Source organism: Perna viridis, chromosome 5 (assembly GCF_037379345.1).
Source record: "Perna viridis isolate PV_CMFRI_1.1 ecotype Kerala chromosome 5, ASM3737934v1, whole genome shotgun sequence".
Lineage (NCBI taxonomy): Eukaryota > Metazoa > Mollusca > Bivalvia > Mytilida > Mytilidae > Perna > Perna viridis.
This window is the reverse complement of record NC_142449.1, coordinates 25,938,328-25,954,029: the sequence shown is the minus strand read 5'-3', so window position 1 is coordinate 25,954,029 and position 15,702 is coordinate 25,938,328. Positions and strand designations below refer to the sequence as shown.

At 32.0% G+C, this 15,702-nt stretch overlaps 1 protein-coding gene across 1 annotated transcript in view; it reads right to left on the bottom strand.

Moving 5' to 3' along the window:
* LOC148616842 (ATP-dependent RNA helicase DDX1-like) overlaps window positions 1-15,702 on the bottom strand; it is a 206,856-nt gene that overhangs the window by 130,773 nt on the left and 60,381 nt on the right. Inside the window, exon 20 of the mRNA XM_088583957.1 lies at window positions 11,741-11,852. Within this exon, the coding sequence (XP_088440083.1) occupies window positions 11,741-11,852 (112 nt within the window). The remainder of the gene's footprint in view (window positions 1-11,740; window positions 11,853-15,702) is intronic.

The window sequence follows — 15,702 nt, the reverse complement described above, 5'->3', positions numbered from 1 at the left end:
AAGGAAATACATCAAAAATATCAGGCAATAACAAGTAATGGTAATTGTAAAACTGCCAGGTTCCTATATTTCTTCAGTTAATTTCTGTAAGTCTATCAACAGAGTAGTGTAGTAAAAAACATTGTCAATCAGTACAATGTAAAAACAAAAAAAGAGTACCATAAAGTAAACCACTGCTAGAGTAGCGATAAGTACTAGTAAGCGCATTCTTAAGAAGATGTGTTTAATCAAGTTTATCACAGCAACAACAAGACTGTCTAATCAAGCAGCCATATGCTTAACTGTGCGAGTTAATATCAGTAATACAAATCCATCCTTCAGAAGAAAAAAAACAAGTGAGACCTGAAAAACACCTATTTAAACCTTATGATAAGAACAATAGACAAAAATCACATCTGAACCTGTAGGGAAATTAATCAGAATGCATTAACCCAAGCAATATCCTAATAAAATTGTAATGACTCTTTCCAAAGCTGTTGGCTTAGAAAGATTTTCTACTCAATTTGAAGAAAGACATCATTTAGTTTTCTCGAACTGCATTTTACAAGCCAATGTTACAATGATACAAGAGGTGAAATGAATTGAAATTAACTCTCCTACAACCCTAGATTTCGTTACTCTCACACTTTTAAACTTTAATGAGGCAATTTTCCGTTTTTTTCCAATCAGATTGAATTGCTTTACAGCTATTTTAAGCCATACCAACACTTAAGTACAGTTCTTTCTAATAATTATGCAAATTGTTATTGCTTTTTTAATTCACAAAGCTCAAAACAATGCAACTCCAAATATTTTCAATTCAGCCCTGTCACTATTTTCTGGAAAAAAAGTTAAAAAAAAAAAAAATGTCCCTACAAATGGACACTACAACATTTGCTTAAAAAAATAAAGACGGACTACTTTACTGAATTTTGTAAATATCTTTAAATGATCATCAATATTGTTCAAGTTATGTGTATAGTACAAAATCATATCTTCAAGACATATTCATGACATTTCAGGTAAAAAAAAATTGTAAAAAAGGAGATACATGGTTCAAAAACTTGCATTTTTGCCTGTTTTTAGGTGAACTGATACTTAACTTGCCAGTGTACTTATATGAGGAGGCAAGGCCAATGACAGTACAACTTAACTTCTTCCGTGTTCTGATTTTAAATTACACGGAACTGAGCATATTTTCCTATACCGATTTTACCAAATTGCTTTTCACGACTGTAATTTGATTAAATTTAGATGCAAGTCTTGTACAGATATCTAATGTTACTTGCAGCTCATCTAATAAATGAACAATGTTTCGGTTTCCCTTGCTAAAATAAACATGCCAAGTCAATCAAGATAACAGTGATTGAGGGAAGAATCTTAAAAAGAAATAATAAATTCTATCTGCTGTTACATTAAATTTCTAAAAAAAAAATTTCACTTCAACAGGAATTTTTTAAGCTTCAAATATAAAAATAGGAGATGTGATATGATTGCCAAGGAGACAGTCATCCAAAAGGAAAGCAAGAAACAAACTTCTACGTGTCACTACATGGACTTCAATGATGGGCAAGACATTATCATACGCTTTTGAAAAACAGAGGACACTTACTCTACCAATGCATACAGCCCATTACTCCCTGTTCTTAGTGGAGTCAGGTATACTTGTTTACTCAATAGCACTCCACGATCACTTTTGACTGTGTCTTTGTATTTCAATAGAAATGTATGATATAAACTAAATTCTTTTGATAATGTCAGTTCAATACTTGGATACAATATCAATTATATTTTTTCTTCAGAAAGTTTTATCCTTTAGTGGCATTAAAGACATGAGAAAGTTGTTGAACCATTCGAAACTTTTTTTAAACAGATTGGTTGAAATACATAAAACATGTCTGGATATTCTACAAAAATATCAGTTATTGTACTTAATTTTTCTTATTTTCTGACACCAGATTTTCCAACTCCATAATATATTTCAAATGTCCGACCTTGGCAGGATATATCTAAATAAACCAAAAAAAAAATGTCATGTATATCTGGATATTTGCCAAAATTATCAGTTAAGGTTGACTTTTCTCAATGTTCTGTCACCAGATTTTTTCCAACCCCACAAAAACCCTTAAGCTGCCTGCTCATGATAATCTAGTTTAAGCTTAAAGGCACAACAATAAAATTGCCATTAGCTGTAAGCAGCTAGACCTTCCCACTTACTCAAATACTCAAGAGGTTCTTAATTTAGGTACAAAATACTTCATTGATATAAAGATCTTTGCACTAGATTTACCCAAGCCAAAACAACATGAAAGGATCAATCACATGACCAAAACCCAATTGGAAGACAACCATGTAGATCACGCTATTGCCATGACAAAGTCCATGCTAATTGTTACGAATGAGGTAACAGGGATATGATCAACGGAAGACGAATGCTATCGTCATTATGATTTATCCACTTCATTTGTCAGTCTGTGATGGTAGAAAATTCAACACTTAGACTCTACACCATTCCTGTAGGAGGTGGGCTCATTAATTTTTTCAATTAACAGCTCAAAAGAGTTTGAGAGTCCATACATTATAGGAAATTAAGGCTAATAAAACCCAGCAATGAATTTAAGGACAGACGTCATCATTTTTCAAGCTATGAACAATTGTTTTTACTAAGCCGTATAGACATACATGTTACTACAAATGTATTTCTATCTTTAAATTTAACCACCTTCATATTCTTGTAGTCATGAGCTACCTATGTGTGACAGTGTATTGGAGGTTTTTGGTTAAGGATCCCAACAGAGTCATGCCAAAAAACTTACGAACAAGCAGTAACCACTTACTGTGTAAGTACCATTGTTCAAGGGGTACCCATTTTCACTGTTTTTAGTGGGTAAGCCAAACCATGAAAATTGGTTCCCAATGAAAAGGAGATTGCCATTGATGTGTATACAGAAAACTTCAAGAATCCACGAACTTGTGCTTCTTCTCTAATCCATGAAAATTGGTATCCACGAATTAAAGTACTTTTATAGTATTTGCAAAGGACACAGAATAAGTAAGAACAGTGTTAGAAACTGAAATTTTATTCAATATTGACACATCATAATTTTACATAGACAGCACTGTACGTTTTAAAAAAAAACTTGAGCCAATTTTATAATAGATCTGCTTGCTTTTCCATAGATTTGGCCCGTAGGTCTACTACTAATTTCTTACATTGTAAGAAAGGGTTATAGAGTTTACCAGTACTAAGTAAAAGAAAAATTGTGGCTAAGTTGAGCAAAATGTCTTACTGAAGTCAGTTTAGTCTGCTGCTAGCATGCTTAAAACTTTACATCAATTACTGTTTCTAGTTCACTGAATCATCCACTAGTTTTAACAAATGTTCTTTTCCTGTGAGTATGAATTATAAAACTGCAATGTAATTAATGATTGACTGATTAATTATGGTTTATTGTCCTCTGGCAGATATTTCATGCATTTCAGGACGAGAATGATTGACCAATCGAACAGACCCTGCTTTGTACTTGACCAACATGTCAAACCAGATCTTTGTTGTGCTAGCTCACAGAAGCAACAGGCAGCACGTGGGCACTGCACCCAACTCAGCATATTATTCTGACTCTAAGTCAACCAGTCATCACTCTATCACCATAAATAGCACATGCTCGGCAGAAAAGCAGTGAAATTTTAGTCTTTGGTGTGACTCAGCTAGGGATCAAACCCACTAAATTTCTTTGCACTCATGGTATCAATCATTTTCAATCATTACATTGTACTAATAATAAACCTGAGATAATATAATAATTTTTTAACCTTTTTAGGGCAATGGCGTAACATTGTCTCAAAGGAATTTTCTTTTACATGAAGATTTCAAAATATGAAATTGATACAGAATAATTTGATTTTTCGATAATAATTACCCCATTATTTATGTGATGTGCAAGACTTCTGTATTTGAATTTTTTTTATAGTTAAATCAAATATAAAGTACACTAAACAAAGACAATCTGTAGTCAGTGCTTGTATGGGGTATAAAGATACAATCACAGTACTAGGGGTGGAATAATACCACTTTGTTACAATCCAATATAAAATATGACTCTTGATAGAACTAAATGCCATGGCAATTTTTTGCGGCAAGTGCTTGAATTGAGCTCAGTGCTGGAATAAATCTGAGATTTTGCAAATAAAAAGGCTGGGAGTGTTAGTCTAGAACTTGTATATGATATATCAGTAAATGAACTTTGTGGAAGGTTTGGATATCCCATCCTAGCTTAAGCATTGAATAATTCAAGATATAATAATGCAAAACAACTCCCTGATATTCTATTTTACATTTTTATACAATCATTCAAGTTTGGAGCAAATCATTTTTGCATTTTAAAACATAAAGATTTGTGCTATAAAGTATTCATGACAATCAAATTTCCTCACAAAATTGCAAAAATAAATTCCTCACAAAAGTAAGTATTTTTTCAGTAAACATGTTCTCCTCATTCATTTAACATGCCCATAATCCTCATAACACAACAAAAATCTCATCCATCATTGGTCAATCAATCAATCTTAAAAAAAGAATCTATCAGCCATGATGTTTCTTGCAATAATAATGTCGACAAAATAAAACTTACTAGAATGAATAACCCCATCCTTACATTAAGGTTTGTTTAAAATACAATTCTTTATAAGAGTGAGGCAAAACTGGAAAAATCTGAAACATGCATTAATAAAAAAAAACCCTACCAAACCAGTGGTACAATGACAATCATGATGAACGCTGATACTGATATTGACCATCAATTCAAATCAAGTGCATGTTTTATACACCATCAGAATGGCAAGTTCATGTGCCTTCAGAATGGAAGATATATTCACACCTTCAAAGTGGCAGATTTTATACACCTTCAGAATGAAAGATTTTTTTACACCTTCAAAATGGAAGATTTTTTTTACACCTTCAGAATGACAGATTGTTCATATCCATGATTCACCCACTGCCTGGTTCTTTGAAAGACTGATACTTAATCAAATAGCCAGCCAATCATAATAAGAAAGAGATAAAAACCCCAAAACAACTTGATTTAATTAAAACTTGGGGTTAGTAATTGAACCAAAAGACTTCTATGAAAATGACGTCTGCTGCCCTTCAGATGGACAAATTATGTCATGCATGAAACCTGAGTAGACTCTAATATCAGGTAATAATGATGTCTGACTATGTAATCAGTTTTTGTCATATACTTGATTACAATGAAATAAACAGCTCTGACACATCTGTGACAAAAAAACATAATGGAAATGATTGTAAACTTGTTCATCCTAGACACATCATAGTTTATAGGAAACAAAACAAGAACATAATGGTGGAAATTACTGGGTGAACATGAACTACATTTTTTTTTGTATCACTAAACACAGTAGTTCCTATGAACTTACTTGAGGTACTGTAAATTAAGGAACTAGTGCATGCAATAATGTCAGTCATTTATTGGAACATGATTCCAAATGGTGCGGTATAGAAAAAGACCAAACTTTCATCATGTAAAAATTTAAAATTACAAACATCAATAAAATACACAAAAATTAGTATCTGGCCAAAATTACCAGATATGCAGTACAAAATATAGTATTATTGCATAGGGTTTTCCATATTGGCTAATTTATTGGTCAAAGCCTAGCCATATTGGACTGAGGCACAGCCGAAGTCCAATATTGTCAGTTGAGGACCAATTGGTTATCAATATTTTAATTGATATAAAAATAGGAGATGAGGTATGATTACCAATGAGACAGTCATCCACCAACAAGTTAAGCAAGAAACAATTAAATTTCAACAGTTTAGTCTGCTTTATCCATATAAACATGCCCAAATGTCTTTATAACATAAAAATTCCTGTTCAGTAGTTTGAGATAAGTTTCTATAACAAAAAGATGACAGACAGACGGACTGATAATAGTATCACATGTCAAAAACATTGTACTGTATGCAACAAACCTCTGCAAATTTGTTAGGTGGGGTATAATTATGACAATAATTTCAGAGTTAGATGTACAACAAGTGTACTAACAGATCTCCACGAGGCTACAGTATTGGTTTTAGCTGGATAGAACTTAAGCTGAATTTTTATTATTTCTAAGTTTTTAAAAATGAATTATGATATAAATACATAATTGTTAAGAGTTTTTAATAAATGATTTATAAATATCATAAATGAATTATTAATTCTTTTAACAGAATAATAAATTTTAATAAAAAAGCCTTTTTGTCCACTTTGGGTAGTCATACAAGTTCGACTGTAGTTTGACATTACATAATGGTATGGTGAAATGCAACTAGTTTATTTTTATAAAAGCACTGAATGTACTCTTAACCATTCTCCATTAACCCGGAAATAATTACAACGATAATTCAAAAGCAAAAAATATGATTATACCAACAATTTCATAATCAATTACACTCAACAGATAAGGACAGAATGCTAATTCCTTTAGGACATAATAACATTAGCACATTACGAAAACAGACAAAGGTTTCGCCTCGTGCAATTTGGAAGTCTGCCTCTTCAGCAAATGATAATTGAAAGAGATAATAAAGTCATAAAACGTTATAATATTCCCATTGAAGTTCGTAAAAAAAAAAATGAACAAAGCTTCCAAATCTGAAAGTCACTGAAATTAAGAAATAAAGAGAAGAATATACCAGCAATACAGCTTTCTCAGTAGGAACACCATCTTCCATAAGTTTCTGCCCCATTAATTTTAAACAATTCACAATATTCTAATTGAATTTTAGTAGAAAACCATCAAAGCTTCCCATTAAGAAAGTCATTGAAATTAAGAAAGGTTAGTTTATACCAGTAATACAGAATTGTCCGTCAGAATGCCATCTCAGTTACTTCACCATATAATTAAAACATTTATTGACCTTACACTTATAAGCAATAACCTCAAATGATAATCTTTTAAGAAGAAAATCGTAAAGGGCTCAAACTTTATGACACTAATTATTGCCCACACCATCAAGTTAATAGCATAAATCTTAATCTTATCTAAGTTTCTATGGTGCTCCATCTCGTCAAACGCCAAAAAGTACAGTCAAAGGGCTTCAGTAGACAGAATCTAAAACACTCGTAGCAATACAGGCTATTTGATAAATCAAATTGGGCTGTCGCAATTCTGAGAAATTAGCCATCACTCGTATAAGCCATCAGACAAGTCTTTTTTTGCCAAATGTCTAAATCAAATATCGACCATTAAGATGATGCTTGTAAACTTCATTACCAAATACTAAACACAGATAAACCTGATTAAACAATTAGAACTCGACCCAAAAACAGCGCTAAACTTCACGAGTATGTCATTCTACTAATTGACACAACGGTAAAACTGTAAAAAAAACAAAAAACAATAGTATGTTTATTCCATCATAGATGTATATCATCAAAGAAAAAGAAAAAAATGTTTTCAGTCCTCGAAATTAGCTGCAAATATGGTGGTCCTGGCCATATAATCAGCTGGAAATGTTAAATTTTACTCTTTTTTATCAAATATTTGTAACTTTACAAGTCCAAATGGCTTGTGCTCTAAAAAAATTAACCATAAAGTCCATCAGATGTAAACCAAGATTCAATGTAATGTATATAAGGCCCATGACTTATGTTGATTAAGTTTGAAAAGCCAAGACGTCAATTTCATAAAAAGTCATAAGTGTGAAATTCATCGTAAATTATGATGTCACAATGCTATTTTAGGGTTGACATCATTACATACGATCAACTTTACACTTACGAGTTTTTGTGATATCCACACCTGGATCAGAAACAGAGCATCCCAAAACCTAGGACCTTAACTAATTTGAGCCTCTGGAGACAATAATGATCGCGGTCCTACTCACAAAAAACTGTAAATGTAAAATTAGTCGTAAGTTATGATGTCATATTAGGGTTAAGTATTGTGGCATCACAGCTTACGACTAATTTTACTATTATGATTTTTTGTGAAAAGGGCTGCTAGCTGAAACTATTGTATGTAATGCTTTCAATGAAAACATCATGTGTGGTTAGAAATAAACCTTCCAGACAAAGTATGACCTTGACTTACGGACGTTCAAACTCATTATGGTTAGAGTTTTAAGATTAATAGAATAATTAATTGGAAAGAGTGAATAACCAAAATATTATCATGAGTGCCGAAGAACGCCTAGATTTAATGAGTGTGCGGAACCTGTTCTGTGCACGAGTTAAATCCTTGAGCGTTCTTAGCACGAATGATCATATTTTGATTATTCACAATAAACAATTGATTATTCTATTTATTATATAGATTTTCTTCATAATTTATTGATATTTTCAACATGAATTTTCAATTCTGTGATTGGCGGATTGATATCAAAGTTGTGACATTTGGAGAGAGAAAGTCCGAGGGTGAAATTACCAAATTTATTTCACAGTGTGAGTTATCGGAATTTATTACACTGGGAACATTCCATAAATCACTGCTATCTATATAATAATAAGTAGGTACATATACCAAGTTTGGTCAAAAACCTGTACAAATGTATTATCATTAATAAGTCTAACTGTAACCTTGTACTATGACCTATGACCATGATAACTTAAAAAGTCTAGATTTTCAAGTCCTAAATATGTATGAAGTTTTGTCACTCCTCACTCAGTTGGCAAACCTCCAAGAAAGTGTGGAAACACTCTTATACCCATGCGGGGTCTGAGAGTAAGCCAGAGCTCCAACACAGCAGCTTAGCCACTAGTAGGATATACCTTGAACGAGTTCTAGGGTCAAGTATCCTGAAGACTGGGCTTTGCCACCAACATATGTTGATTTTACTAAAGGATTTGTTCTATAGGACGATACCACTAGACAAACAAGATGAACAGCAGCATTACAATATCTTTCTTCGGTAAAGGGTTTATGAGCTACTGTAAACTCAAAAACTCTAAAAAAATTTACCCTATTATCAAAAGAATAACATAAAAAGTCTATAAATACATCTTCAAAAATAAGTTGGTTTTTTTTCATAATTAAAATACAATTAATAATTTGACTTCACAACCTTGTAAGACTCTTAAAATACAAAAAAAAACAGTATTTAGAAAAGTTTTTTTTTTTTTTTTTTCATTTCACAATATCATATTAAAAAAACACTTTTCACTAAAGCCCTAATCAATTTTTACTTGACTCTGGGATAGGGTTGATTCAAGGCGGATTACTTATCCACCAATTCTCCTTTCCACGAACGAAGTCATCTTTGTAACTAATATCTTCCTGGGAAAAGCTAAAGTGTTCTCGGTGATTGATCATTTCCATCAATTAAATAGTCTTTGTTGTATTATGTTCTTATAATCACTTGTTTGGGAAGTAAATACTTTTTTTTTACGACATTTTTTTTGTATTTGAAGCTAAACTTTTTTTATTGACGTCCTGCTGTCAGATGGGACAGTTTATACAAGATTAGCAGACAGACAAATTCTAAATTGTCTCATTACATAAAAACTAGAGTCATTATTTCTGGGCAGGACCTAAATAGAATTTTACCATTGCAATGAAGGATCTACTAAACCCTAATAATAAATGTTCTATATAGGTTTTTATAGTAATATATCATTAATGATAATGTACCTACTGCTATTGATATTTTCAATGCAAAATTACATATGTTTGTTGCTTATAAGAATAAGTCTCTATCTGCAGAAGAATAAAATAATGACCGAGTATAACAATAATAATTCCTGTAGAGGCTCCTGGTAACTGAGATTTTTGGGACTCAAATTTACTCTATCATTCCATATAGTGGAAAATGGCAAAGTTTAACAAAACAAGAAGTTGGTATCAGACAGCAACCAAAATTGACTTACCATGGATGCCCTTATAATACAAAGTCACACACCAAATTCAAAATCTATCCATCCACTGGGACTGCAGATAACTGCAACGAAGTTCGGATGAATGGACAAGGTGATTCCAATATACCTTCCACTTCTTGAGTGGAGGTATAATTTTAAAAGGAACAAATACTACAACACTTTATAAAAAAATAGTAAGATATAACATTTAACATAAGAGAATGACACATAAAATCCAGTAACTGCCTTTAAAAAGTTTCTTCAAAACCTACACATACATACCAATTGAAATAACCAGCCGCATGGAAACATATGATACATGTATGCCAATCCTACTTTTATCAGTGTATTAAGTCAGTACAAATAACAAAATTTCCTTAAAGAGTCTAACTGCCCACACTGCAGCACTTATGATCAGACTGGCTCACCATAAAAATTGTTTTTACACTCAAATGGACACAGAGACAGACTGGCTTACCATATTAACTATTTTGACACCGAGATGAAAACAGACAGACTGACTGACTATTACAAACTGTAAATCTTAGCAGCCTTTTAATCCCTTCTTTCTAAAAACAAAATACAGAAACAAATATTATTTTATTGAGCTTTATCTGCTCCTGACGTAAAAAAATCAAATTATTCTTTTTGTTTCATTAGCCTGCTTTTTGCTTACGAGGTATTTAAATTTTATTAGACATTTCTAAATGTGATATTATATGATTAAAGAGTTCTGAAAGCTATAAGAGAGTCGAGATGGGAAAAATATATAAAATTACAGTATAAATTCTTCAAGGCATGTTCTGTCTGGAATTTATATATTTAGAAATTTAGAGCTTTCATCCATTCAATATATATACTCAAAGGAACAAGAGAAACCAGGAACACTTGTGCTATGAATGTGTGACCAATTTTTTGAATGCATTTTACAACTAATCCTAGTCACTGTGTAAATCTATAAATATCTGTGTTTCAAGACAATTTTACATCTATTACCATAAATTGTTCAGCAGATACTAACTCAGATAGACCAACACATTTAAACACCCACATTTCAAATACTTTAGACTTTTTTGTCAATAGTTTACTCATTAGGCCTATAGCCAGAGATGTTAAAGGGATTTAAGGGAAGGGATTATTTGACTTAGATAGCTGCACAACCAACTTGATGGCCTTTTTAACAAATTTAAATGCTATCTGACTCCAAAGGGGATAGGGAAGCAGGCGTAATCTCCCTCTATGCATGCTCTAGTGTTTGATATACATGTACATGTACTTATTTGTTGATATACATGTACTTATTTGTTGATAGTTTACAGCTGTAAGTGTACATTATACTGTTAGTAAAGAAAAGCAACTTAATGCTCTTTCTACTGAAATTTTATGAGGCACTATATTTTCACTATATTTGCGCCAAGTTTCATTATGTGAAAATTAAACTGTCACATATATTTTCTTAAAAGAACTTTACAGTACAATCTGATGAACAATCGCGAATTTAAAACTGTGCGAAAACAGTTTATATCAGAAACCATGAAAAAAGAATGACACGAAAATTTCCCTGTTTACAATATTTGAATGTGAGTCTTCATTCTTCTATACTTTTAACCTACATTATCATGTATATGATAAAATTTTTCTATCAAGGGCAAACTAAAAATACCTTAGATTCTCATCCCCTCAAGACAAAATTTTTTTGAAATCCAACTTAGGTCAATATCTTTAAAATTATCTCATTACTAGTGATAAAAAAAAACCAATTAATAAATTAGCCCGCTTGCTCAAAATTTTGAACAAAGGAATCTTTGATGCCCTAATAGAAGCCAGTGTTATTTACTTACACAAAGTATCATATTAGCACATCAAACATGTGTTTTTCAGTCTGTCATTCTGTCGCTTACCTTGAGAAGTCTCGTTAGGATGAAAGTTGTCTCTAGCATGAACTTCATCTGTCTGTATGTACCTCTTTAAATTTTTCCAGCTGGGGTCAGCAGACGGATCAACATCACATACCTAAAACCAAACTAAGTACTTTGAGTGTACTGAAATTAATCTTATTTCTGAAGAATAAATTCAGAGATTATTAGCCGCATTTTAACTTCACCTAAGAAAATTTTATTTTAACTGCAATTAAAATTTTCTTCAATGGACCACTTGCCAAATGGTGCAAATTTAATAATGAGTTGAAATTTTAGCTACTGTAATCAAGTTTAAAATAAAAAATATCAAACAATGAATTGTCACAATAAATTAATCATTGGAAATCTTTTCCTTTATTTCAAATATATTTCAACTGGCACATTCACAGTCAAATGCTTCATGGGATGCTGCAGCATGATACAACCTTAGAGGATGATCCCTACACAGTTGGGGCAAGTATGGACATCACATTCAAGATTAACACAATACTGATGAGCATTAAACAAAGTATTTGTTTCAGACACAGAATGAATATTGTCAAAGATTGGCCACAAGCTATTTCAGATATTACAGTAAAATGATTGAAGATACAAGGTTACATTCAGCATGTTAAAGAACCCAAACAAATCAAATTTTGTTGAATTGTACTAAAACTCTGATTGAACCTGTTGTTAATCCATCTCCTACATTCCTTCTGCAAGCAGAGAAGCAGTAAGGCAGTCAGGTCAAAAATAAAAGATCTAAAAACATGTTTGTATTCATGATTTTAAAGAACCCAAAATCTGCACCATGAAAAGTGATTTGTTCAACATATCATAGTTTTCCATTACTCTATCGTCTACTCCGGGTTTAGTTTTAATGAGCAATTTAGTTACTTTATGTTCTTTTTTGTGTATGTCTGTTTTCCATGTCTGGTCTTTGTCCCTGAATTGCACTCTTTTGATTTCCACTAGAATCTTAGTTCCTTTAATTACTCTTTCAGTTCATTATAAAACAAGGTACACTTTAATTTTGGACCCTCCATCTTGTCTCACACTTAACTAAATAGTTTTAATGGTATAAAACTTTGTGTAAGAATTTCATAAAGGTCCATGGAATAATACTTAAACAACAAAAACACAGACAATGAATATGTTAGAGTAACATATGACCATACAATGGCACAATTCCATAAATATCCATGGAGTAATACTCAAATAACAAAAACACAGACAATGAATATGTCAGAGTAACATATGCCCGTGCAATGGGAAAAATTCCATAAATATCCATTGAGTAATACTCAAATAATAACAACACAGACAATGAATATGTCAGAGTAACATACGCCCGTGCAATGGGAAAAATTCCATAAATATCCATGGAGTAATACTAAAATAATAACAACACAGACAATGAATATGTCAGAGTAACATACGACCGTACAATGGCACAATTCCATAAATAACAATGAAGTAATACTAAAATAATAACAACACAGACAATGAATATGTATAAGTAACATACAACCGTACAATGGCAAAATTCCATAAATATCCATGGAGTAATACTCAAATAACAAAAACACAGACAATGAATATGTCAGAGAAACATACGCCCATGCAATGGCAAAATTCCATAAATATCCATGAAGTAATTTTGAAATAACAAAAACACAGACAAAGAATATGTCAGAGTAACGTACGCCCGTGCAATGGCAAAATTCCATAAATATCCATGAAGTAATACTCAAATAACAAAAACACAGACAATGAATACGTCAAAGTAACATACGACCATACAATGGCAAAATTCCATAAATATTCATGGAGTAATACTCAAATAACAAAAACAGAGACAATGAATATGTCAGAGTAACATACACCCGTACAATGGCAAAATTCCACATGAATTATTAACTCATAAATCTTATAGCATTGAATTATGTTTTTCTAATTTCTACTTTAAAGTTGAAACTAATCTGTAACTCTTCATAATAAGGCTATATATATACCAAAAACAAACTTACTTGGTAGGAGCATTGCAAAAAAGTGTGGAAAACTCGGACGGACGGACCCCTGGCATTTCCAGGTCCCCTCGTGCCACACTACAGGTGACAATAAAAATAAACATAGAAAATGTAATTAATATATTATACTAGTGCTGGTATTATTTAACATTTTTTCCATTAAATTTTGTAATTTTTAACATTTAATCATTAAATTTAATAACACAGAATAAACAGTTTTTTTCTGGTTTGTCCTTCATTAACCTGAAGGTCAAAATATTGCACAGTTGTTTTTTTAAGTATTACTTAAGGCTTTAAATCATTTCTGTGAGTGTCAAACTGACTAGGTCATTATCCAAAGGGTCACTTCAGACACAATGATAACTTTAGAAGAAATTATGATTATTTCCAGAAGAAAAAGAACGGTCACCCTCCGTAACACAGTAATTTCAGAACTCAGAAAGACCTCAAAAGAATAAGTCAGACAACCCCTGCAGCCATTGGTTGATAACAAAAGAAAAACCATTTAACAAAATATTCTTCCCTATAATTCCACAAACATAGATGATAGCATGGAAAATGGCATGACCTATGACTACATCGGACTATATGTAAAAAGATGTGCTGTAGGGAGTGCTTAGCAGATAGAATAAAATAATTAAAGTGTTCAATTGTTTCAATGCCAATGCTCAGAAATTTAAGAAAATATTTACATTTCCAATACTTCAAAGGGGTATGTACAGTATATATCAAATTGGGTCCTGAAAATAAACCTCAACGTCAAATCAGTAGGAATTTGGCATCCGTTAAGTAAAAACTTCTTTTGTAATTCACCCATGCATAACATGGAAACATTAGGATAGCATGGAGCCAAAATGTGTACATTTTGCCAAATTGGGGATGAACACTACTTTATCAAATTTTGCTTTGCAGGTTTTGGCAAAATTATTTCAATTTTTGACAAAATATTAAGAATAATGTTGCAGTCCTGATAAATAAATGACCCGCAAACCTCCCAATTATTCTCCTAAATGCAGCCTGATTGGACAAAAAAGCAGTAACTACCATTTATAAAGTTTTTGGTGAGTAGGGGATGGAACCCATGATCCCTCACCGCATGCAAACTACCAGATGAGAAAAGACATAAACAATATCAACTGCAAAATGAAGTGATGTTCATTTTCTTGTAAAATTTTAACAATGTAAAGAATCTAGAATTTTTAAAAAGATATGTTTTATAATCGTCTCCTAAAAAACCTTGTCACCAATCCTGTCACATACATATAATCTGAAACATCATCATAAATGTATAAGAATATATATATACAAAATATTAACAGTGAACCAATAAAAAATGGAGTAAACATTTCCTTAAGGAAATAAGTAGAGACAAGCAACCATAAAATAAAGTCTCTGACAACATTTAACTTTGATTCAAAGAAACCAGAAAATAGTGATTTGTTTTCTGCTAAGATTTCAGTAAAACTAATTGTCTGTCAAACAGCTGCAAGCAATTTCTTTAGTAAATCAACTGAGAGAATTCAATGAGACAAAACTGAATTCTAGACTTGGCTGTATTCCACAGCTAAATTCATTATAGTTACTACAATATTATGACCATGGCATGTCACTAATATGGCACTTAGTCCTGACAATTGGATAGGTCCTACATAAAATAAAGGCAGATGAGAACCCCTGTATAACAGTATGGTTTAACATAATGACAAATTTCCCGAACTACAAGACATGTCTGGGATGTAACTGCTGCAGATAATCAACCTTATCAAACAGCAATCATAGCATGCTTGACCATCATGAAAAATAGCCTTGCTTACTAACCAGGGCTTGGAACTAATGCAGATGACCTTCCCTCCAAATAAAAACCATGATTGACCATAATGATAGATAGCCATGATAGCTGAACAGGTTGGAAAAGAATAAAATGTAGATGACTTG